Source organism: Phyllopteryx taeniolatus, chromosome 15 (assembly GCF_024500385.1).
Source record: "Phyllopteryx taeniolatus isolate TA_2022b chromosome 15, UOR_Ptae_1.2, whole genome shotgun sequence".
Classification (NCBI taxonomy): domain Eukaryota; kingdom Metazoa; phylum Chordata; class Actinopteri; order Syngnathiformes; family Syngnathidae; genus Phyllopteryx; species Phyllopteryx taeniolatus.
This window is the reverse complement of record NC_084516.1, coordinates 23235640-23262616: the sequence shown is the minus strand read 5'-3', so window position 1 is coordinate 23262616 and position 26977 is coordinate 23235640. Positions and strand designations below refer to the sequence as shown.

General features: G+C 43.7%; 1 protein-coding gene across 2 annotated transcripts in view; it reads right to left on the bottom strand.

The window, feature by feature from the left end:
• Positions 1–26977, bottom strand: part of crb2a (crumbs cell polarity complex component 2a) — a 149087-nt gene that overhangs the window by 95260 nt on the left and 26850 nt on the right. For both annotated transcript variants that reach the window (XM_061799751.1, XM_061799752.1), the window contains exons 3-4: positions 23552–23747; positions 16296–16435 (exon numbers count right to left, since the gene is read on the bottom strand). In XM_061799751.1, coding sequence (XP_061655735.1) covers positions 16296–16435; positions 23552–23747 — 336 coding nt within the window. The remainder of the gene's footprint in view (positions 1–16295; positions 16436–23551; positions 23748–26977) is intronic.

The window sequence follows — 26977 nt, the reverse complement described above, 5'->3', positions numbered from 1 at the left end:
AATCAAAGACTTAAAACCATTCTTAGATGACAATGGTCTACTAAGTGTTAATTTAGAAGGAAACGATGAGTTGGAAGCGGCGCCTGCGTCACTTCTGGGTTATCGTAATTTTAAGTTACAGCGTTATAAATCAAGCTATTTGATACATGTAAGGGGCACCACTTCAATTTTTACAAGTTTAACTTTAGGCGAAATGACGACAAACCTTTTTAATCAGTCTCTTATCGGAAGGTGGCTACACTTTAGAAACTGAGTTCTAGACTTTCAAGCGGTTTTGTTCCGAACCCAATCACACAAAGCAATTATGCAAGTGGTGAATTTTATCGAAAATTTAATAATAAAAAGGGGTTTCTACAGGATAAAACACAGACAAACACAAAACAAACAAGGTACAGACGAACACTGGCAAAGGAAGGGATTTGTGACGTGAGATTATCAAAATGGGCGTGTAGTGAATGCATATAGCTGTTCTCGTTAATTTAAACCCAAATATGCACTGATCTGTACTTTTAGTAGACCGCAATGTTGGACTTACGTTTCTGGAACACGTTTGAGGCAGGCGAGTCAGGCTCCCGAGTGTTCGGCCGGCCCGGTCCATACTGGGAGCAGGGGGATTCGACGGAAGGGAGGAAGGAAAAAAGGAAGAAAAACAGGAGGCCAACGAGAGCCCAGGCAGGATGTCTCTCGGGTCATTTAAAAGAGCCGACAAAGATTTGAAAGAGTTGTGGCAAACAATCAAAGGGTCAAAGCTCACTGCGTTTTTTTACTGACAAAGGAGTCACCTGGAAGTTCATTGCTGAACCGGCAGCTTGGTGGGGGGGCTTCTGGGAAAGACTGGTGAGATCTGTAAAAATATGTTTGAAAAGGGTACTGGGAAAAGCCTCACTGAACTTTGAGGAACTCACAACAGTACTTACTGAGATTGAGGCAGTGTTGAATTCTAGACCTCTGTTTTATGTGCATAGTGATGCATTAGAGCCTCAACCACTTACCCCTTCTGACTTCCTGGTTGTAAACGCCTGACTTCCTTGCCACAAAAGACTGTTCCTTCACCAGTTCAGGTACTCACAACAAATAGTGAGCAGCTCAGTAGAAGGTGGACCAGCTTTTGGAACAGCTGGCGCAGAGACTATTTAATGGACTTGAAATCAGCTCACAAGGTAGAGACTCCAACTCCATCCATCCATCCATCCATCCATTTTCTTGACTGCTTATCCTCACTAGGGTCGCGGGCTGCTGGAGCCTATCCCAGCTATCTTCGGGCGGGAGGCGGGGTACACCCTGAACCGGTCGCCAGCCAATCATAAATGGAAATCCAATCAGTGGTACGCTCATTGAGAGTCACCGGCTGAGGTATGATGAACTTGGCAAACCCTCTGAGCATCCTGTTACAGTCCTAAGCCATGGAGTACTAGTGGGAAGTGGAGTATACAGAGATTCTAGAAGAAGCCCCTGCTACACCATCTGGTGCCACCCCATGGCAATGTGTTTCACTTGTTCATATTCATTCTTGTCCCTTAACAGTAAGACTGTTATCTTCATTTGAAATTCCTTGTGATGAAGACATCAAACTCTTTAGAAGGAGCAGGGTGTAGCCTGATGGTATACAAGTATATTTATTGTGATTACAAATATATTTATAATTATTTGTGTTAAACTGAAGCTTTATGCAAAAAGTGATATTGTGTTTGATTAATTACAGTATTATCCATCCATCCATTTTCTGAGCCGCTTCTCCTCACTAGGGTCGCGGGGGCGCTGGAGCCTATCCCAGCTGTCATCGGGCAGGAGGCGGGGTACATTCTGAACTGGTTGCCAGCCAATCGCAGAGCACATAGAAACAAACAACCATTCGCACTCACAATCATGCCTACGGGCAATTTAGAGTCTCCAATTAATGCATGTTTTTGGGATGTGGGAGGAAACCGGAGTGCCCGGAGAAAACCCACGCAGGCACGGGGAGAACATGCAAACTCCACACAGGCGGGGCCGGGGATTGAACCCGAGTCCTCAGAACTGTGAGGCTGACGCTCTAACCAGTCGTCCACCGTGCCGCGATTACAGTATTATATTATTATTATATAATGTGTGTGTGTGTGTGTGTGTGTGTCTGTGTGTGTGTGTGTGTGTGTGTGAGAGAGAGGAGAGCGTGTGAGTGGGCCCACAACGTTGGAAAAAAAAATATATATATACCACGCCATTGTGAAGACTTGTGTGACTTATGCGTACGCAGATTGTTTTGTTCATGGTTTTTGTATCAGGTATATTGACTGGGTATTCTGAAGAACGTTTTGTAATGCAGCCCTAAGGGGGGCACAAGTCAGTGCAAACTGTAGGCCGGTCCCAAGCCCGGATAAATGCAGAGGGTTGCGTCAGGAAGGGCATCCGGCTTAAAACCTTGCCAAACAAATATGAGCGTTCATCCAAAGAATTCCATACCGGATCGGTCGTGGCCCGGGTTAACAACGTCCGCCACCGGCGCCGTCAACCTGCAGGGCGCTGTTGGAAATTCAGCTACTGTGGGTCGAAGTCAAAGTCAAAGAAGAAGAAGAAGAAGAGGTGGAAAGCGGGTTCTTCGGCAGAAAGAGAAGAGGAAAACACAGAGCCTAGAACTGAATGTGGGGACTTTGAATGTTGGGACTATGACAGGAAAATCTCGGGAGTTGGTTGACATGATGATTAGGAGAAAGGTTGATATATTGTGTGTCCAGGAGACCAGGTGGAAAGGCAGTAAGGCTAGAAGTTTAGGGGGAGGGTTTAAATTATTTTACCATGGTGTAGATGGGAAGAGAAATGGAGTCGGGGTTATTTTAAAAGAAGAGTTGGCTAAGAATGTCTTGGAGGTGAAAAGAGTATCAGATCGAGTGATGAGGCTGAAATTTGAAATTGAGGGTGTTATGTGTAATGTGATTAGTGGCTATGCCCCACAGGTAGGATGTGACCTAGAGGTGAAAGATAAATTCTGGAAGGAGCTAGATGATGTAGTTCTGAGCATCCCAGACAGAGAGAGAGTCGTAATTGGTGCAGATTGTAATGGACATGTTGGTGAAGGTAATAAGGGTGATGAAGAAGTGATGGGTAAGTACGGTATCCAGGAAAGGAACTTGGAGGGACAGATGGTGGTAGACTTTGCAACAAGGATGCAAATGGCTGTAGTGAACACTTTTTTCCAGAAGAGGCACGAACATAGGGTGACCTACAAGAGCGGAGGTAGAAGCACACAGGTGGATTACATCTTGTGCAGACGATGTAATCTGAAGGAGGTTACCAACTGTAAGGTAGTGGTAGGGGAGAGTGTGGCTAGACAGCATAGGATGGTGGTGTGTAAGATGACTCTGGTGGTGGGGAGGAAAATTAGGAAGACAAAGGCAGAGAAGAGAACCATGTGGTGGAAGCTGAGACAGGACGAGTGTTGTGCAGCTTTTCGGGAAGAGGTGATACAGGCTCTCGGTGGACGGGAAGAGCTTCCAGAAGACTGGACCACTGCAGCCAAGGTGATCAGAGAAGCAGGCAGGAGAGTACTTGGTGTATCTTCTGGCAGGAAAGGAGAGAAGGAGACTTGGTGGTGGAACCTCACAGTACAGGAAATCATACAAGGAAAACGGTTAGCTAAGAAGAAGTGGGACACTGAGAGGACCGAGGAGAGGCGAAAGGAATACATTGAGATGCGACACAGGGCAAAGGTAGAGGTGGCAAAGGCAAAACAAGAGGCATATGATGACATGTATGGCAGGTTGGACACTAAAGAAGGAGAAAAGGATCTATACAGGCTGGCCAGACAGAGGGATAGAGATGGGAAGGATGTGCAGCAGGTTAGGGTGATTAAGGATAGAGATGGAAATATGTTGACTGGTGCCAGCAGTGTGCTAGGTAGATGGAAAGAATACTTCGAGGAGTTGATGAATGAGGAAAATGATAGAGAAGGGAGAGTAGAAGAGGCAAGTGTGGTGGACCAGGAAGTGGCAATGATTAGTAAGGGGGAAGTTAGAAAGGCATTAAAGAGAATGAAAAATGGAAAGGCAGTTGGTCCTGATGACATTCCTGTGGAGGTATGGAAGCATCTAGGAGAGGTGGCTGTGGAGTTTTTGACCAGCTTGTTCAATAGAATTCTAGTGCGTGAGAAGATGCCTGAGGAATGGAGGAAAAGTGTACTGGTGCCCATTTTTAAGAACAAAGGTGATGTGCAGAGCTGTGGCAACTATAGAGGAATAAAGTTGATGAGCCACACAATGAAGTTATGGGAAAGAGTAGTGGAGGCTAGACTCAGGACAGAAGTGAGTATTTGCGAGCAACAGTATGGTTTCATGCCTAGAAAGAGTACCACAGATGCATTATTTGCCTTGAGGATGTTGATGGAAAAGTACAGAGAAGGTCAGAAGGAGCTACATTGTGTCTTTGTAGATCTAGAGAAAGCCTATGACAGAGTACCCAGAGAGGAACTGTGGTACTGCATGCGGAAGTCTGGAGTGGCAGAGAAGTATGTTAGAATAATACGGGACATGTACGAGGGCAGCAGAACAGCGGTGAGGTGTGCTGTCGGTGTGACAGAAGAATTTAAGGTGGACGTGGGACTGCATCAGGGATCAGCCCTGAGCCCCTTCCTTTTTGCAGTGGTGATGGATAGGCTGACAGATGAGGTTAGACTGGAATCCCCGTGGACCATGATGTTTGCAGATGACATTGTGATCTGCAGTGAAAGCAGGGAGCAGCTGGAGGAACAGTTAGAAAGATGGAGGCATGCACTGGAAAGAAGAGGAATGAAGATTAGCCGAAGTAAAACAGAATATATGTGCATGAATGAGAGGGGTGGTGGGGGAAGAATGAGGCTACAGGGAGAAGAGATGGCAAGGGTAGAGGACTTTAAATACTTGGGGTCAACCGTCCAGAGCAATGGTGAGTGTGGTCAGGAAGTGAAGAAACGGGTCCAAGCAGGTTGGAACGGGTGGAGGAAGGTGTCAGGTGTGTTATGTGACAGAAGAGTCTCTGCTAGGATGAAGGGCAAAGTTTATAAAACAGTGGTGAGGCCAGCCATGATGTATGGATTAGAGACAGTGGCACTGAAGAGAAAACAGGAAGCAGAGCTGGAGGTGGCGGAAATGAAGATGTTGAGGTTCGCTCTCGGAGTGACCAGGTTGGATAAAATTAGAAATGAGCTCATCGGAGGGACAGCCAAGGTTCGATGTTTTGGAGACAAAGTTAGAGAGAGCAGACTTCAATGGTTTGGACACGTCCAGAGGAGAGAGAGTGAGTATATTGGTAGAAGGATGATGACGATGGAGCTGCCAGGCAAGAGAGCTAGAGGAAGACCAAAGAGAAGGTTGATGGATGTCGTGAGGGAAGACATGATGGCAGTTGGTGTTCGAGAGGAGGATGCAGGAGATAGGCTCTCATGGAAAAGGATGACGCGCTGTGGCGACCCCTAACGGGACAAGCCGAAAGGAAAAGAAGAAGAAGAAGATTCTGAAGAACGTTTTGTAAAAATATATAAATCTGGAAGGGATTATCAAAAGTTGTATCTTATTGTTATTTTGCTCAAGTCGAAAGAGATCATATATACCAAACATGTCATTGAAAACAGAGTTCACTTTAGGGCAATCATTAAATACTGCTGTTGTTTTTGCCTAAACGTTACCTGATCTCTGGGTCTCATTATTATCAATTATGCTATTTGTGTATTGTTATTTGGAAGTATCCACTTATTTGGTGCACCTGCATGGTATCCACCTGACATCAAACGAACCCAAGCAGCCGCCATTCTTGGGTAAGTCCTACTTGGAATGGTAGCATGGGTGCTACACACGCATCCTTAATAATAATTTATCAGAAGCGTCCTTCTCATCTGCCATCCACCAGACAGACGGATGTCTTAAATGTCAATAAAAGTGCTTAAAAAAACAACAACACCCACACATACTGTGGTGCCTTGTCCAACCACTAGGGGCACTACGGAAAGGTGTGACTAGATATGAGGTGTAGAAAAGGAAACGAAGAAAACAGATGAAGGAGACAGTAGTCTTGGCAGTGCTAACGGCAGTGTGCTAACTGAAAAATCAAACTAAGTAAAATAAATTATATGTGTCCTTCTTGGACATACAACAGATACACACCTCCATATAAAGCCTGTCATGCTTAAATCCAGTGCGGTATTTCCTAAGTATCGATCAATTACCTTTTAAAATAAATTAAAATGATATATTTATGTCTGGAAGGCTAATTTGCCAAGGACAGATCGATCCAGTTGGATCATAGGTATATACAGTAAATAGATACATCGATATAATGAATGAATCGTTACGCCACTAGTTTGAACACTAAATATCTTGTCTTTGTAGAGTATTCAATTGACGATAGGTTGAAAAGGATTTGCAAATAATTGTATTCTGTTTTTATTATTAATTTTAATTTTACGCAACATCCCAAGTTCATTGGAATCGGGTTTTGTAGTACTCGAGCAAAAAAAATAAGACCCCTAAGTTTACGTACAGTAAATAGAATTGTTAAAAACTAGGGGTATTTCAGAAGAGCTTACAGCTTATAAATAAATAAAAGAATCCCTATTTTTCTTGATCACTTCCAATTAAAACGTTGATGAGATCATTTATTAATGCGCTTTATTAATTGCACCAACAAAGCACTAAAGGCCCTTGGAGAACAGCTGCATGAGACAAGGAGTTTGATTTGGAAAATCTGAAAAATACTTGATGCTAGCTGAAAATATTGTTCAAAGGGAATCTTTCTGTTGTGACTTATTATTTATATAGTTATTTGTATTTTTGCTGGTCACATGATAACATACTGATTATAAAAGGCCAGCACGGTAGACGACTGGTTAGCACGTCTGCCTCACAGTTCTGGGGACCAGGGTTTAAATCCCAGCACCGCTTGTGTGGAGTTTGCATCTTCTCCCCGTGCCTGGGTGGGTTTTCTCCGGGCACTCCGGTTTCCTCCCACATCCCAAAAACATGTGTGGTAGGTTGATAACCCGCCTCCCGCCCGAAGATAGCTGGGATAGGCTCCAGCAGCCCGCGACCCTAGTGAGGATAAGCGGTAAAGAAAATGGATGGATGGATGGGTGATTATAAAAGGTTCTGATTGTCAAGAATGGGTACGGAGAACTGTATTAGTAATAGGAGTTTATTTTGTTTTACCGGAAGTGTTTTATTGTGAAAGGCGCTAAACAGGAAAAAAAAAAAATATCTTTTTTCTTCTTGCTGCTTTCTCAACTGTATATAAAAAATGGTGCTTTCTTGATTTTATTAATAAAGAACCTATACCGTAACGTTCAGAAAAGACATCCAAGCCGTTGTAATTGAAGAAGCTGTCACTCTGAAATACTTTCATTACTGAGACAGTTCAGACAACACTAAAAGAAACAGCATAGACCAGCATAGGTGCTAACCGGCAGCATAGACCAAAATATGCTGTTTTTGTTGTGTTTTGGTACTGGCCTTGCTGGGGCTGATAGCTGGTGAACAGCATGCTGGTCTTGCTGATGATCAGCAGGGCACCAGCATGATGGTCTTGTTGGTGTTACCAGGAACCAGGAGGGCACCAGCATGCTGGTCTTGCTGGTGTCATCAGCTACCAGCAGGGCAACAGCAGCATGCTGGTAGCTGGTGAAAAGTAAAGAAAAGTACGCATATGCGTGGACATGAAATATGTCAACAACAAGTGAGACGAGAGAGGTACATGCTACCTAACATCGAGGAAGTTTTGGTGAAGCTGTCAGGAGCAAAGATCTTCTCTTCCCTCAATGCGTCCAGTGGGTTTTGGCAGATCCCACTGCACAATGAAAGTACTCTTAACTTTTATCACACCGTTTGGCAGATATTGTTTTGTGTAATCTGAAGGAGGTTACCAACTGTAAGGTAGTGGTAGGGGAGAGTGTGGCTAGACAGCATAGGATGGTGGTGTGTAAAATGACTCTGGTGGTGGGGAGGAAAATTAGGAAGACAAAGGCAGAGAAGAGAACCATGTGGTGGAAGCTGAGACAGGACGAGTGTTGTGCAGCTTTTCGGGAAGAGGTGATACAGGCTCTCGGTGGACGGGAGGAGCTTCCAGAAGACTAGACCACTGCAGCCAAGGTGATCAGAGAAGCAGGCAGGAGAGTACTTGGTGTATCTTCTGGCAGGAAAGGAGAGAAGGAGACTTGGTGGTGGAACCTCACAGTACAGGAAATCATAAAAGGAAAAAGGTTAGCTAAGAAGAAGTGGGACACTGAGAGGACCGAGGAGAGGCGAAAGGAATACATTGAGATGCGACACAGGGCAAAGGTAGAGGTGGCAAAGGCAAAACAAGAGGCATATGATGACATGTATGGCAGGTTGGACACTAAAGAAGGAGAAAAGGATCTATACAGGCTGGCCAGACAGAGGGATAGAGATGGGAAGGATGTGCAGCAGGTTAGGGTGATTAAGGATAGATATGGAAATATGTTGACTGGTGCCAGCAGTGTGCTAGCTCGATGGAAAGAATACTTCGAGGAGTTGATGAATGAGGAAAATGATAGAGAAGGGAGAGTAGAAGAGGCAAGTGTGGTGGACCAGGAAGTGGCAATGATTAGTAAGGGGGAAGTTAGAAAGGCATTAAAGAAAATGAAAAATGGAAAGGCAGTTGGTCCTGATGACATTCCTGTGGAGGTATGGAAGCATCTAGGAGAGGTGGCTGTGGAGTTTTTGACCAGCTTGTTCAATAGAATTCTAGTGCGTGAGAAGATGCCTGAGGAATGGAGGAAAAGTGTACTGGTGCCCATTTTTAAGAACAAAGGTGATGTGCAGAGCTGTGGCAACTATAGAGGAATAAAGTTGATGACCCACACAATGAAGTTATGTGAAAGAGTAGTGGAGGCTAGACTCAGGACAGAAGTGAGTATTTGCGAGCAACAGTATGGTTTCATGCCTAGAAAGAGTACCACAGATGCATTATTTGCCTTGAGGATGTTGATGGAAAAGTACAGAGAAGGTCAGAAGGAGCTACATTGTGTCTTTGTAGATCTAGAGAAAGCCTATGACAGAGTACCCAGAGAGGAACTGTGGTACTGCATGCGGAAGTCTGGAGTCTGCTGAAAAGATTGTCGGTACCCCCTACCCACCCTTGAGGACTGAAGAGACAACAGGAAGCAGAGCTGGAGGTGGCGGAAATGAAGATTTTGAGGTTCGCTCTCGGAGCGACCAGGTTGGATAAAATTAGAAATGAGCTCATCAGAGGGACAGCCAAGGTTCGATGTTTTGGAGACAAAGTTAGAGAGAGCAGACTTCAATGGTTTGGACACATCCAGAGGGGAAATAGTGAGTATATTGGTAGAAGGATGATGAGGATGGAGCTGCCAGGCAAGAGAGTGAGTGGAAGACCAAAGAGAAGGTTGATGGATGTCGTGAGGGAAGACATGATGGTAGTTGGTGTTCGAGAGGAGGATGCAGGAGATAGGCTCTCATGGAAAAGGATGACGCGCTGTGGCGACCCCGAAAGGGACAAGCCGAAAGGAAAAGAAGAAGAAGTTTGGCAGATATTGTTTTAAACGTCTGCCATTCGGCATTAGCCTTGCTTCAGAGATTTTCCAGCATAAATTGCATGAAGTACTGGCTGACCTGGAAGGAGTGGAGGTCTACATGGATGATGTGATTGTACAGGGATCAAACATGAAAGAGCACGATACCTGCCTGGAAAATGTTCTAGAGAGGACGGAAAGGGTGGGACTAAAATTGAACAGAAAAATGTTGCTTCAAACAACAACAACTGCACTTCCTGGAACATGTGGTGAATGAGAGAGGTGTGTAGCCGGACCCGGAGAAGGTTAGGGCTATAGCAGACTTAGCAGCCCCAACCGAAATGACTCAAATGGGCCCTTGGTATGGCTAACTATGTTGGGAAGTACATACCTCCCCTGGCGACTATCTGTGTGCCACTGTATGACCTCCTAAAGACAAGTAGAGGTTGGATTTGGGACCAGCCACAGGAAGAAGCTTTTCAGCGCTTGAAACAGGCACTGATACAGTAAACCCGTTGCTGGTGTATTACAATATGAACAAGTCGACAGCTTTATCAAAAGACGCCAGCAGCTATGGCCTTGGAGGAGTGCTGTGTCAGCAAGTTGGAAGCCAGTCGTCTACTGGTCAAGACGACTCACGAGTGCGGAAATAGAGGAGTGTTTAGCAGGGGTCTGGGCATGTGAGCGCTTCAGGGAGTAATCTTGACCGGCATGGAGAGTTTCAAACTAATAACTGACCACAAGCCCCTCGTCCAGTTGAACAACACCAAAGAGCTGGCCACAGTTCCCATTAGGTGTCAAAGACTGCTTCTGAGACTGATACACTTCAACACAGTGACAGAGAGCACCTGGAAAGACTCTAGTGGTGGCGGACACACTGTCACGAAGTCCAAAGGGCAGTGACACTTAGCAACACAGCGGAGCAAGCACTGTTAGGGTGTACGGCTAACATCGCGGAGATGAAGAATACTATAGAGTGCCTCACTGCTATCGTTGCCAAGCTTGAAAATAAATGTGAAGATTTGGAGTCCAGATCGCGGCATAACATCAGAATAATGGGAGTTCCGGAGGGCCCCGACTCGTGCTCTATGACTGCTGTGGGTGCTATGCGAAAGGAGGTTTTCAATCTTGAAAAGGAGTTGCTTTTGGACCAGTTCCATCGTAGTGTTCAACCTAAGCCCAAGCCCGGCGAATGACCGAGAACAATTGTGTGCAGATTTCACTATTACAGTCACTGCGCTGACATCCTCTGCCGTGCCAGGGAGCTTCGACAGGTTAAAGTGGGGGCCTTCGCCATCTCGGTCTTTCTGGACCAACTTTGTGCTATTGACAGTGTTCGGTATGGTTTTTTTCACCCGGCTCACCTTCGTCTTATCTACAATGGTGTGGTGAAGGATTTTGTGTCAGCGGAGAAGGCCAGTGAATATGTCAAAACTTTGATATCTGAGTAGGCTGTATGACTTATCACAGAGCTGACTTTTTAAAATGTATTTACATTTTTCAAGTCTTGACACAAATTGCAGTCACTCGTTGTCATCTCTATGTTTGCAAGTGGCTTTTTAGCCTTAATTCTACAGTTTCCACATTACATGATTTTGTAAATAGTTTCATAGTAATATATTGAATCGTGATATATTTGGGTTGTGTATGATAATAGGGGGTGCCTTTCCTCTCACTAGTTGTTGGGATATAGTAGTTTAAGTACAATACTTACACAGGAAGTGGAGCGGCTGGAGCTGTGGTGCGGCCGATACAACCTGGAGCCGAACAAACTCAAAACTGTAGAGATGATCGTGGACTTCAGGAGGCATCCTTCACCACAGCTGGCCCTCACGCCGTTCAACTGCCCTGTGTTAACTGTCAAGACCTTCAAGTTCTTGGGAATTACAATCTCTCAGGACCTGAAATGGGAGATCAACATCATCTACATCCTCAAAGAGGCCGAGCAGAGGATGTACTTCCTGTGGCTTCAGAGGAAGCACGGCCTACCACAGGAGCTGTTGAGGCAGTTCTACACAGCAGTCATCGAATCAGTCCTGTGTTCATCCATCACCGTCTGGTTTGGTGCTGCTCCAAAGTAGGACAAACGGCGACTGCAACTGACAATCAATACTGCTGAAAAGATTGTCGGTACCCCCTACCCACCCTTGAGGACTTGCACGCTGCCAGAACTAACACAGACGCATGCAAAATCCTCTTGGACCCTCCACATCCTGGTCACCACCTCTTCCAGCTCCTTCCCTCAGTCAGGTCGGCGCTATCCATAAGTGCAAACTAAAACAAGCAGACATTCCAACACTTTTTTCCCTCTTGCAATTAACTTCCCTCTTAACAGTTAACTTACAATTCCATTGTAACATGCTGCCAATTTTGTCTTGAGATTGTAGTCACATCTCTCTCGGGTCAATTATACATTACTCGTGCACCCACTGTAGTAGTCTCGCCACCATGCACTACTTGCATATCTGTTGTTGACCAATACTGGCCACTCATGCTTGATAAGTATCTGCACTATTTGCACAATTGACATTGTCCCAGATTGTCACACTACTAGTCACTTTAAACTGCATAAATTTCTTGAAGTCTCTGCGCTATTTGCACAATGGTCACTGCGCCAGACTATTGTTCTATTAGTAATTTCAAACTGCTCTAATTGCTAGAGGACTCTGCATCATTTTGCACAATTGTCAAAAAAAAATAATAGTAATGATAATAGTAATAATAGTAATAGTAATAATAATAATAGCAAACTGGCATTACCACATTACTGGTAATATTTTATTACTAACTGACTGTGTTTTTATGTTTCAAAGTATTCTCCGTCAATTGACTGTCTGTTGTCATACTAGAGCAGCTCCAACTACCGGAAACAAATTCCTTGTGTGTTTTTGACATACTTGGCAAATAAAGATGATTCTGATTTTGATCTACAGTACTATGTGAACGCCATCTTCGCAACTCTACCTACATCCAGGAGAAAGCTGGCTGAGATCAGGAGTGCCACACAGGCAGGCATTGCACTACAAGCCGTGGTGAGACTGGTGAGAGATCATATGAGCCGGATCATACAAGTCATCTTCGCAACTAAGCAAGAGACTATCATGGCTACAGGGTGGCGCTTTCAGAGAGTATGGATAAGTCATGATGGGAAGTAGCATTGTTATGCCACCATCAATGCGTGAAGAGATACTAGGCTGGATCAATGTACAATTGCAAGGAATTTAGGGATTTTATCATCTACAGTCTATAATATCATCAAAAGTGAAGAGTACTAGGCTGGATCAATGAGGGACACCAGAGCTTCTCCAAATGTAGAGAACGTGTGCAAGCATCAGTGGCCGGGGTTATCTGATGACTTGAAGGAGACAGTTGAGAGGTGTGTTTTGTTGCGTAAACAAAAAAAGCACAGAGGAAAGAAACCCGGTACCAGACAGACCCTGGCAGAGATTAGGGATGGACTTGTGCAAACACAAAAGGAAGAACTATCAAGTAGTTTCCGATTACTACTCCCGGTACCTGGAGATACTTGAGCTACCAGTAACAACAGCAGATCAGGTTGTAACAAAGTTGAAGGCAACTTTTGCTCGGTTCGCAACCCCCGATACAATATGCTTAGACAATGGACCGGAATTCGCATGAGACCTTCAGAAGGTTCAGTCAGGAATACGACTTTGAACATCTCACTTAAAGCCCGCGCCACCCATCCGGAAACGGACAAGCAGGATGGGCTGTGTAGTCCACAAAGAGAATCTTTTGGCAAAATGATCCATTGCTAGCTCTTCTAAGCTACAGAACTACCCACAATGGCAGCTGACCTTTTGATGGGCCGGCGGATTCGCACAACACTACTAACTCTGGACTGTAACTTGAGGCCTGGGTGGCCTGACCTGTCTGTCATCAGACACAAGGATGCTGAGGAGAAAGACCGACAGACTTACCACTTAACCGCAGAGATGGGGTATGGGAGCTTCCTGTGCTGCAGCCTGGCAGCTGGGTCAAGATGAAACTAGACTGAAAAACAATGGACTGGTCGAGCGGAGGTGCAGCAGGAAAGTACCACTCCTCTCTCCTACATGCGTCACTTCCTGTCGGGAGGGGTGAAACTGAGAAACCGGAGACATCTAAAGGTCCTTCACCTCGAGACTGTGGCGCACGGGAAAGCAAGAGCGCAGCCTCCAACAGACCCAGCTATGGTCTGTGATGAGACTCGAGACTAGGTACAGCAATCGTCACCGACAGGTTTGACTGTGACTAGGTCGGGTAGAGTCTGCAGGCCAGTGGAAAGGCTGGACCTGTAGTGATACATTGTACTGTATGTTTAATTAGAGGTGTCACAGTAGGAAATGTTAATCCATTATCCTGACTATGAAAATGGGTGACAAATGTAAAATTATAATTGTTTGTGTGGGTTTTGTGTATTCTCTTCGGTAGTTTTCTGAAATGGGGCAGTGTGAAGGATGCAATTATCCATCCATCCATCCATCCATTTTCAACACCGCTTATCCTGGTTAGGGTCGCGGGAGCCTATCCCAGCTGACTTCGGGCGAAAGGCGGACTACACCCTGAACTGGTCGCCAGTCAATCACAGGGCACATATAGACACGGACAACCATTCACACTCGCATTCACACCGTCACTGAGTGGGAACTGAACCCACGCTGCCTGCACCAAAGTCAGGCAAGTGTACCTCTACACTATCAGTGACTTGATGCAATTATTATTTGTTATAATAACATCTTGAAAAGTATATTATTAGTAGTAATATAATTAGTATCAGACTATCACATATTAGTAATGTATGGTAACTTACCATGTGATTAGAATGTTGGGAATCTATTGGGTACATCTGATGTAGATGGGAAGAGTTTTGCCGCGTGTAAGAGACAGCAACTGCTCATATTTTGTCATTTGGAGTTGCAATAAACAGTGTTAAGTAGTGCCTCGACACGCGCCCTTCAGTTGACAGATATCGCCGTTTATTTTTTGCCAAACTAACAAGACCGTGTGTTTTGAAAGGCTTGTAGTTTGTACACAGGGAAAAAAATCCCTCCACAACAGCATAAAAAAATATCATAAAAATCTAGCTAGTTAGCGCTAGCAGTTAATGGTTGACAAGCTATTTTCTATGATAAAAAGGCTGTGCAAATTTAAGTTTCAAGATGTTACCTGCCCATAACAACACAGAGGAAACAAGCTTGCACTTTGACTCTGCTGTTGCCAGTTAGACCACTCTGGATCATCACCTCACCACAACTTTAATATCTGAGAATGTTCTCTTCCTTGTACAGGGTTTTACAGCATTCAAACAGAATTATTGTTATTATATTGATCATCCACTAATTCCCACCTTTTCCACCACTTTACTTCAGTGACTTGGTTGGGATTGGTTCCGTATGATTTTTAGAATTTTTTCCCTGGATCAACTACACACCAGATTAATCTTCACACCAACTTGAACTACTGATCCCACTAGTGCGACATGCGTTGTGGCTAGAGGTTGGGATCCTCCTAAACAGGGGTAAAAGTGGGCATCTGTCAAGTGGCATATTCTTGAAAGGCCTCACGTCCACATGCGAGCGAGAGGAACACCGACTGGTGTTATTGTAAACTAAGCAATGGTTTAATAGTCTTGGACAACACAACATGCACACGAATAGAAAAAGTATTACAAGAACTGATACAGGACTCTTTACGCAAGCGTCACACTGCCTAATATCAGCTCCCGCATATCTCAAGACTTAGATCTCAACACACACAGGATACACACATCTGGGATTAAACGCTATTGCTGAACATTTTGTAATAAACACACCTATGCAAACACTCTGCTAAGTAAATTGATTAGATAATTTGTTCCTTATACAAAACATTTGAGGTCAATAAGTGCATCATACAGTATTCGTCCTCTTCGCAATAAATACTCATTTTCTGTAATACCACGTACCTTACAACTTAAAAGTTGGGATTGGTTCCGTATGATTTTTAGAATTTTTTCCCTGGATCAACTACACACCAGATTAATCTTCACACCAACTTGAACTACTGATCCCACTAGTGCGACATGCGTTGTGGCTAGAGGTTGGGATCCTCCTAAACAGGGGTAAAAGTGGGCATCTGTCAAGTGGCATATTCTTGAAAGGCCTCACGTCCACATGCGAGCGAGAGGAACACCGACTGGTGTTATTGTAAACTAAGCAATGGTTTAATAGTCTTGGACAACACAACATGCACACGAATAGAAAAAGTATTACAAGAACTGATACAGGACTCTTTACGCAAGCGTCACACTGCCTAATATCAGCTCCCGCATATCTCAAGACTTAGATCTCAACACACACAGGATACACACATCTGGGATTAAATGCTATTGCTGAACATTTTGTAATAAACACACCTATGCAAACACTCTGCTAAGTAAATTGATTAGATAATTTGTTCCTTATTACAAAACATTTGAGGTCAATAAGTGCATCATACAGTATTCGTCCTCTTCGCAATAAATACTCATTTTCTGTAATACCACGTACCTTACAACTTAAAAGTTGGCTGGTAAAGCTATAATCTACCAATAGCTGTTAACTTGCTACACTAATTGATTGATAGCGGTAAATGATTATTATTGTTATTGTTGCCATTTGAATTATTCCCTTCTCAAATAAAATTTGAGCCCGTCACAGTGTATTTCCAGAGCACACAAGAACACTTAAGAAAGAACAACTCAGATGTACGTGCACAGTAGGGCATAATGCCACTGCCCATTAGTATGTTAATGCAGAAATCGTTGGTGTTTGACATTCAGTTAAGGTACCTGGCCAGCAGATACAAGTATATTGTTTCACTCCCTCCAGACATGTGGCACCATGTTGACAGGGATGAGACACACACTCAGCGACGTCCATTTCACAGTGGTCTCCTTCAAATCCAGTGTCACTGCAGTCACATTCATAGCTGGAACAAATTAACAATATTTTTACAGTTGAAGATAAAACGTGAAAACAATTGCATTAACTCTAAAAGATACTGAAACTGTGGGGAGTAATGAGAAATTGTTTTCAGAACCCTTTGGGCAAGGAGAACTCAGGTCATAGAGTGATCCTGCAAAATTGGCATACTACGAGACATCCTCCTGTGCCTTTTAGGCCCGCCGCACGCTGAGCGACAGAGCTGAAAGAGACTGAACTGGATAATCGTGAAAAAAATTGCAATTTTTCCATATTTTTGGGCACCACATACAGTATAGTACACCAGGGATGTCAAACTCATTTTAGTTTGCGGGCCACATTCACCCCAATTTTATCTAAAGTGGGCCAGACCATTATATCTGTGGCCTAATAAGCTATAAATAACGACAATTAGATTTTTTCCCCTTTTTTTTCTCTCTTTTTTTGGTGCAAACAATTACAACTACTAACTATAATATTCACATTTTTTGGTTATTATGTTGTTACAAATCTTGTTTCAAATCATATGAGCAATCTGAAATATACATCATAAAAAACAAGTGCAATTTCAGTCATTGTTTTCATTTACAGGTGCAACTTACACAGTGGCTCTATAAACTGTATGTACCTTTTATTTATAAATAAATAAATACACTAAACTAAACTATGTATCTCTTATAAAATGAATTATTTAGAAATCATTTTAAATATAGATTAATTTTCCACATCTATCTGGAAATCTTGAAAACCTCAACTCACTCATCTCACTATACAAACTAAGTGGGAACCTTTCAGAATAAAAGTGCAGTTATCCCCCTTGCCTTGTAAATGTATACATAAAATACATATAAGTTGTGGCAAAATAAAATAAAATAAAATAAAATAAAAGGGTTCCACCAAACCAATCTCATTTGAACTGAAGCTGTTGACTGAAAATTTGCAATATTCAGTCTTTTCAAGTAATTGCACTGGTGTTCATCTTCACAGAACTGTGGTTTTCACGTGCAAATGTGGTATTTTATATGAAGTTTACTTTTCTCCTGAAATATGGAACACGGAATTCCAGGCCATTTTTCTCTGCCACCGAACCTCTCATTACCAATTGGGACCGCCACGCCAGGCAATCAGCGAGGGCGTGGACGAGGAGGACTTGTTTTCAGTTCATCAGCTGTCTACTCCGTGGGGCCGATAAGTTGTGCATGCCATGAACGGGTCTACTCCGTGGACGAGAGGTTCGGTGGCGGCCGTTTTTCCCTGCTCGGCACTTACATTTCTAGATTATGCTTAGACACTTCTGATGAACTGAAAACAAGTCAGGCTCTTGACGACAAGGATACCCTACTGAAAAAATAATTATTACATCTACAGCTGCAAGAGGCAAAGCGGGTAAATTCAGTCTATTAAGAAGATTGCATGATTGTTTCATTAGATGAAAGATTTTCCTAATCCTTGATTATGCTTAGACTGACCCCAGATCTTGACATCACGCAGATTGACTGATTGAAACTAAAAAAGAAGACCAAATAAATCTACTAGCTATGGCTATTGAGGACATACAGTACATATTCACAGTAAATGCAAACTAGAAACTTAAATTAGCAGTTAATATAACTGTCCCCCAGTAGCTTGCCATAAAAAGCTGAAAACACAAACAATGAATCAATATGAAGTAAGCATTAGTCCATCCATCCATCCATCCATTTTCCTACGCTTATCCGAGGTCGGGTCGCGGGGGCATGCAACCTTACCAGGGAAGCCCAAACTTCCCTATCCCCAGCCACTTCCTCCAGCTCTTCAGAGGGGATCCCGAGGCGTTCCCAGGATAGGGCCGAGAGACATAGTCTCTCCAGCGTGTCCTGGGTTGTCCCTGGGGTGTCCTCCCGGTGGGACGTGCCCAGAACACCTCACCAGGGAGGTGTCCGGGAGGCATCCTAATCAGATGCCCCAGCCACCTCATCTGGCTCCTCTCAATGCGGAGGAGCAGCGGCTCTCCTCTGAGCTCCTCCCGGATGACCGAGCTTCTTACCCTAAACTAATTTCGGCCGCTTGTATCCGGGATGGCGGAACGGTGGGCGACTGGTTAGCACATCTGCCTCACAGTTCTGAGGACCGGGGTTCAACTCCCGGTCCCGCCTGAGTGGAGTTTGCATGTTCTCGCCGTGCCTGTGTGTGTTTTCTCCGGGTACCCCGGTTTCCTCCCACATCCCAAAAACATGTATGATAGGTTGATTGAAGACTCTAAATTGCCCTTAGGTGTGAATGTGAGTGTGAATGGTTGTTTGTTTATATGTGCCCTGCAATTGGCTGGCGACCAGTTCAGGGTGTACCCCACCTCTCGCCCAAAGATAGCTGGGATAGGCTCCAGCATGCCCGCAACTCTAGTGAAGATAAGCGGTACAGAAAATGGATGGATGGATTTATCCGGGTCACTGATGGTGTAGCGGTACACTCGCCTGACTTTGGTGCGGGCAGCGTGGGTTCAGTTCCCACTCAGTGACGGTGTGAATGTGAGTGCGAATGGTTGTCCGTGTCTATATGTGCCCTGCGACTGACTGGCGACCAGTTCAGGGTGTAGTCTGCCTTTCGCCCGAAGTCAGCTGGGATAGGCTCCAGCGTCCCGTGACCCTGAAAATGGATGGATGGATTTATCCGGGATCTTGTTCTTTTGGTCATAAAAGTTATGAACAATCGATGACAAAGGGCAGCCTTGGTGGAGTCCAACCCTCAACAAGTCCGACTTACCACCGGCAATGCGGACCAAACTCTGACAATGGTCGTACAGGCACCAAACAGCCCTTATCTGGGGGTTTGGAACCCCATACTCCCAAATGACCCCCCACAGAACTCCCCGAATGACACGGTCGAACGCCATCTCCAAGTCCACAAAACACATGTAAACTGGTTGGGCGAACTCCCATGCACCCTCAAGGACCCTGCCGAGGGTATAGAGCTGGTCCACTGTTCCACAGCCAGTACGAAAACCACACTGATCCTCCTGAATCTGAGATTCGACTTCCTGACGGACCCTCCTCTCCAGCACCCCTGAATAGACCTTACCCGGAAGGCTGAGGAATGTATTTCCCCTGTAGTTGGAACACACCCTCTGGTCCTCCTTTTTAAAAAGTGGGACCACCAACCCAGTCTGCCAATCCAGAGGCACTGTCCCCAATGTCCAGGCAATGTTGCAGAGGCATGTCAACCAGTACAGCCCCACAACATCCAGAGCCTTTAGGAACTTCGGGCAAATCTCATCCACCCCCGGGGCCTTGCCACAGAGGAGCTTTTAAACCACCCCGGTGACCTCAACCCCAGAGATAGGAGAGCCCGCCTCAGAGAACAGAGACTCTGCATCCTCATGGGAAGGCGTGTCGGTGGAATTGAGGAGGTCTTCGAAGTATTCTCCCCACAAACTCACAACGTCCCGAGTCAAGGTCAGCAGTGCCCCATCCCCATTATACGCAGTGTTGATGGTGCACTGCTTCCCCCTCCTGAGACGCCGGATGATGGACCAGAATTTCCTCAAAGCCATTCGGAAATGTTCTCCATGGCCTCACCAAACTCCTCCCACATCCGACTTTTTGCCTCAGCAACCACCAAAGCTGCATTCTGCTTGGCCAGCCGGTACTCATCAGCTGCCTCAGGGGTCCCACAAGCCAAAAAGACCCGAAAGGACTCGTTCTTCAGCTTGACAGCATCCCACACCGCTGGTGTCCACCAACGGGTTCGGGGATTGCCGCCACGACAGGAACCAACTACCTTACGGCCACCGCTCTGGTCAGCCACCTCGGCAATGGAAGCGAGGAACATGGTCCACTCGGACTCAATGTCCTCCACCTCCCCCGAGACGTGGGTGAAGTTCTGCCGGAGGTGGGAGTTGAAGCTCCTTCTGACAGGGGATTCTGCCAGATGTTCCCAGCAGACCCTCACAATACGTTTGGGCCTGCCAAGTCAGACCGGCATCTTCTCCAACCATCAGAGCCAACTCACCACTCGGTGGTGATCAGTTGACAGCTCCGCCGCTCTCTCCACCCAAGTGTCCAAGACATGCAGGCGCATGTCCGATAACACAAACACAAAGTCGCTCATCGAACTGCAAACTAGGGTGTCCTGGTTCCAAGTGCACGTGTGGACACCCTTATGCTTGAACCTGGTGTTCGTTATGGAGAATCCGTGGTGAGCACAGAAGTCTAATAACAGGACACCACTTGGGTTTTGATCGGGGGGAGGGGGCATTCCTCCCAATCACGCCCGTCCAGGTCTCACTGTCATTGCCCACGTGAGCATTGAAGTCCCCCAGCAGAACAAGTCCCCAGCGGGAGCGCTTTCCAGCTCCCCCTCCAAGGACTCCAAAAAGGGTGGGTACTCTGAACTGCTGTTTGGTGCATAGGCACAAACAACAGTCAGGACCCATCCCCCCACGCGAAGGCGGAGGGAGGTTACCCTCTCGTCCACCGGGGTGAATCCCAATGTACAGGCGCTGAGCCGGGGGGCAAAAAGTATACCCACATTTTATTTTAACCCACTTTTATGCAAAATACGAAATCAGATTTCAGACCCTAAAATCGGGACAAATCCACTCAACACGCCTCACACCTAAAGACAATCATATAGGATAATTTAATTTTATGACTTGGATAAGACAAAAGATTATCTGGGGTTTGACATGTTTGGTCAGGAAGGGGCTGAATCGGAGCAAAAACAGCCCGATTGTCTTTGTGTGTACAAAACACATTTTGGCATGAATTTGCTATAATCAAATTAAGACTGTCTGCGACTACCTGTGTGTGTGTATGCGTGTGTGTGTTTGTGTGTGAGTCTCTGTGGGTAGCCCTTCAGGAGCCTTATGAACGGGGGTCGAGAATTTGGTGCTACGCCCCTGTGTGGAGTTGGGGGGCCCTTCAGGAGGCTTACGTATGGAGATCTAGAATTTGGTGCTATGCCCCTGCCTGTCCCTCAAATGAATATGGTAGTATTTATGTGTATGAAGCAATTGAAATTATATATAAATAGTATAATAAATGTGGTCGCTACTTCTCAGATTTCGTCTATTGTGGGGATGGTCTGGAACGTAACCCCTGCGATAAAGGAGGGATTACTGTGTACTAAGTTTAACAAAACCTATATCATGATTCAGAGTCAGCTGGAAATTCCACCCCTGCCCCTCCCAGCTAACACTTGATTGAGCGAGATTGTACAAACGTTCTGAGAGGTGAGCAAAGGTTCGATTTACTGCAGCTCGTGTTATCAGCTGTACTGTACTCGGCTATCACACCAACAGTAGCATCATATTCACAGGCTTTTCTATGTTTCCAAGCAGTGGTAGCAGACACTGTATATATTGTTGTAAAACACAATATACTGTATGTATACGCTGTGCTGTTTTTGTACAGCTTGGAACACGGTGGCCGGCTGGGTCTCGCTTAAGCTTTAAAACACGGAAACTACTATTTACTAAAGCTAGACTTTACACCGGTCTGATCGGTATCGGCCGATAATTTGCATTTTATGCTGATCGGCTGATCGCTGTCATTGATCGGGTCTGCAAAAGACATTTACTCCATGTCGCCGTCGTGTACAGTATATTCGAATCCAAAAGCTAGTTTATTTTTAGCCTTGTCGCCTGTCTTTTGACGTAGTACTGTAAATATCGGACCACAAATAAAATTATTTTTAAAACAGACAACACGTAATGCCCAGATCAAGACAAATTTGGTCTTTCACGATTGCACTATGTCAGACTACTGCAATAAAATCTTGTATTCCGATATCATCGCATCCGGTTTTTAAATCACTGGGCTTCATCTTGTCAACTCAAATGCGCCTGGATACTCGTTACCACGGCGACGACAACAATAATGGATCGCACCATATGTTTGTAAAAACAAAATGGGGAAAATGTGTGTTGGTGGTCACCGGTGCTCAGGAGAGGACTTTCATTCAAGGATTGCTTGAGGTATGTTCACGCACATTTAATACAATACGGCTCGCAAGCAGGCAACAAAACGGTATGTAGTCTAGCAAGCTAGTGCTAGCACTAACGCTTGAACGGAACGGTGTTCGGCGTTCTGTTGAATCATGCTCTAATATTTTGGTGTGTGTGAAGTAATTTAATTACAATAAAGTAATTTAATTACAGTAAATTAACACCCATTATTTCTGTCATGTTGTAATGTTGGTTTGACCTGACCGATTTGAATACATGATCTGACTTGAGCAGTGATTTCCAACCTTTATGGAGCCAAGGCACATATTTTACAATTGAAAAATCTCACAGCACACCAACAAACAAAATTGTTTCAAAAAGTTGATACATTAATTACTGTATGTACTTCCTGCCATCGAATAGAAGACCATTCATTTGTTCTGTCTGTCACTATGCCTCACTGGCATAAAAGATGAACAAAGATACATTATTTATTGTAAATATAATTTTTGGAGCAATTAAATACACAAGTATATACAGTAAATGAAGTTGTTTAAATAGACACATTGCTCCATCTTAAGATCAGATCAGTGATCGGTTATCGTTTTTTTAAACTTGCTGATCGGTGATCGGCCCCAAAAGTCTTGATCGTATAAAGCCTAGTGAAAGCCCATGTGCATTTTTGGTTGACTGTTACATCTGCAACGCTGCGACGGCGTGCACCAACGATTAAAATTTTGAGTCGCGGAAAAACTGAGAGGTATTTGCACACTGTGTGAGAGTTCAGTCGGGTTCAGCCATCTCACTCTGTGTGCAGCGGGCTTAAGGCATGAGTATTTGTGGCAAAGAAGTGGTAAGTGATTTATAGGCAGTGTAAGTACTAAACTAGACAAAAAACCTAGACAAATCATTAAAAAAAACTTCTCAATTTTGGTTCAGAAAATCAGCAATGTCTTTAGGTGGTTACAGGAAGTGGGAATGAGGATAGAATACGGTGGAACATGTAATGTACGAAAGGCTCCAAGTTAATAGATCTTCATTATACTTCTTTGTATGGGTTGATTAGCATCGTAGATCCTGTCTTAAAATACCAGTTGTGTTTAATTTTCAAAACATACACTTCCATAATTCACAGTGAAACAAAAGAATGGAAAGAAGAGAAACACAACATGATTCAAAGGAGATTGATGATTCCCTGACCTGTTGACCATGTCCCGACAGGTAGCTCCATTTATGCATGGCTCACTTACACACTCGTCAATGTCAGCTTCACAATTGATGCCTTTAAAGCCAGATAGACATTCACATGAGTAAATGCCAATGCCGTCGTGGCAGGTGGCTCCATTGTGGCAGGGATCCAGTTCGCACTCATCAATTTCAGTTTCACAGTTGATTCCTATTTTTAGATAAGGAAACAGGATATAATTTTAGAAGGCATTGTTTGAGAAATATTGTAAATATTATATTCAGAATTAAAAAAAATCATCTTGGTTGTTGTAGTTCATATGTTATGATGTCCATCCATCCATTTTCTATACCGCACCCTCATTGAGGTCACAGGTAACTGGAGTTGTAGCAGCTGACTTCAGGCAAAAGGCAGCATACACCCTGGACTACAGCTGTGCAATATACTGTGTGTGTGTATGCACCATATATATATATTTATATATATATATGTGTGTGTGTGTGTGTGTGTGTATGTATGTATTTCTTTATATATGTATATGTAAGTATACACTGTATGTATATATATAAATATCCATCCATCCATTTTCTGAGCCGCTTCTCCTCACTAGGGTCGCGGGCGTGCTGGAGCCTATCCCAGCTGTCATCGGGCAGGAGGCGGGGCACACCCTGAACTGGTTGCCAGCCAATCGCAGGGCACATACAAACAAACAACCATTCGCACTCACAGTCATTCCTATGGGCAATTTATCCATCCATCCATTTTCTGAGCCGCTTCTCCTCACTAGGGTCGCGGGCGTGCTGGAGCCTATCCCAGCTGTCATCGGGCAGGAGGCGGGGTACACCCTGAACTGGTTGCCAGCCAATCGCAGGGCACATACAAACAAACAACCATTCGCACTCACAGTCATTCCTATGGGCAATTTAGAGTCTCCAATTAATGCATGTTTTTGGGATGTGGGAGGAAACTGGAGTGCCCGGAGAAAACCCACACAGGCACGGGGAGAACATGCAAACTCCACACAGGCGGGGACGGGGATTGAACCCCACACCTCAGAACTGTGAGGCTGACGCTCTAACCAGTCGGCCACCGTGCCGCTATATAAATATTTATATTTAAATATATATACATATGTCTGTGTGTGTGTGTGTGTACTGTATATGTGTATATATAGTTCATATTTAAATATATGTATAGACCCTTTCCAAAAAAAATTGAATATCATGGAAAAGTATATTTATTTCCATAATTCCATTCAAAAAGTTAAAATTTCATAGATTATAGATTCAGGGCCCACAATTTAAACAATTTCAAATATTTATTTGATTATTTTTACATAATTTGGGCTTCCAGCTCATAAAACCCACAAAATCAGGAATTCAAAAAATTTGAATACTGTGAAGAAATGACCATGTACTTCTCAGTTTTTGTGGTGGAAGACCAAAGATCCCCAAAGTGCCAAGTTAGCAAAGCACTACCTCGCCATACCTGTTACCTCGGTCCCTAGCGAGAGGGTATTTTCAACCGCTGGGGACATTGTAACTGCCAGCAGATCTGCACTTAAAGCAGACAATGTGGACACAAAATATGAAGGATGAGTAAAACCGCACAGGACTACATGCTGCCACTGTTAGTGCTGCAGTTGTTGAAAGGTTTGGTTAAAAATTGTTAACAAGCTGTGAGGAATTTATTTTTATAATCCTTTTGTTTATTTATTGAAATGTTATTTTATAAATAATTTGTTATTTCAGAATATTTTACTTAATTTATTACCAGGTACCACTGTATTCTATTCGCATTTTATTTGCATATTTTGTAAAACGTTACAAACAGTCTTGGTTTATTAATAAACACAAATACACAACAAGGAAATTTAGGTTTTGCATTTTGTTCCCATACTGTACCAAAAATGAACTGAACCGTGACATCAAAACTGAGGTACGTATCAAACCAAGATGTTTGTGTATTATTACACCCCTTACACACACACATACACACACACATACCTATGAACCGTCGTCGTCCAATATGTGACATAAAGGTCACTGAGCCCGTATGCAATCACACCTTGTTTTGAGAAGTTACACTCTTAAAGTCAATTATAGTTTGGGTCCTTTGATCTACTCTAGTGGGTTCGTTAATCAGCTATTTCAAGTCAAAAAGTTTGCTGAACCTATTAAAAGCACCATACATGGCGCAGCACTTGTTGGATACATCTGTTTTAAAGTCACCCATCAAAATACAAAAAAATAATTCCCCATACCAAGCTATTCAGTACATTTTCCAGGTTCTCATAAAATGCGTTTTTATCTGGAGGTGTGTAGCAAACACCCATTTGTCGGGGTTTCACTTTGGGCATGTAAACGTCCAATAATAAAACTAATAAAACTTCAATGTCCTCGTCCCAGTCAGTCCTACAAATAAAGTTATTCTCAAGAAGCAGTCTTGTATTACTTTTTAATTCACTTTATTTACAGCTCAGCAAACAGAGCTAACATGTCAGTGCATTTATCTCAGTGGTTTGTTGGAGGTAATGAACCCTGCATGGTTCCTACGCGCATTCACCTTTTGTAACTTAAAAAATAAACTGTTTTTTTTCCTATGTTCAAAACAGGTACTTACTGTATTTTATTAGTGCACAAAATGAACAAATTTAATAAGCATGTCACAGTGTAAAAATCTAAAAGCATTCATCGTGTCACTTGATGCAGAGAAATGTTTTGATAACGTTAACTGGTCATTCCTGTTTGCAGTACTTCGCAAATTTGGCTTGGGAGACTCATCGACACATTGGATAGCAACATTATACAACTGGCCAAAAGCGGCAGTCACTACGAATAGGATCACATCATGAAGTTTTACTCTACAAAGAGGAACCAGACAAGGGTGTCACTTTCACCAATGCTATTTGCAATATTCATCAAACCTCTTGCTACCGCTACACGACAGAGTGCTAATATTGAAAGGTATTACTCGTCAGTGACAGAACACAAAATAAATTTGTACGCTGATTACATTCTTCTTTATTTCCAAAAACCCAAGTCATCTCTTCAAGCAGTCTTCAATCTTATTAAAACATTTTCACAAATTGGACAAAATCAACAATACTCCCAGTAACAGCAAACACATGGAATCCTACAGCTCAAATTCCAGATTACACCATTCTTTTTAGGTATTAATATTTCGCCAAAACTCACATAGCTAACCAATCTAAATTACACACCAATTCTGAAAAAAATCTCATCTGATTTAATACGTTGGAATAACTTGCTTATATCACTACTGGGAAGAATAGCCACAATAAAAATTAAAACATTACCTCAAATAAATTATTTATTCTCAATGATTCTATTTAAGACCATATTTAAATGTAAATCATATTAGATTCTGCTGTAATAAATCTTGATTTTAAAAAAATAAGAAAAATAGAATAATTTTAT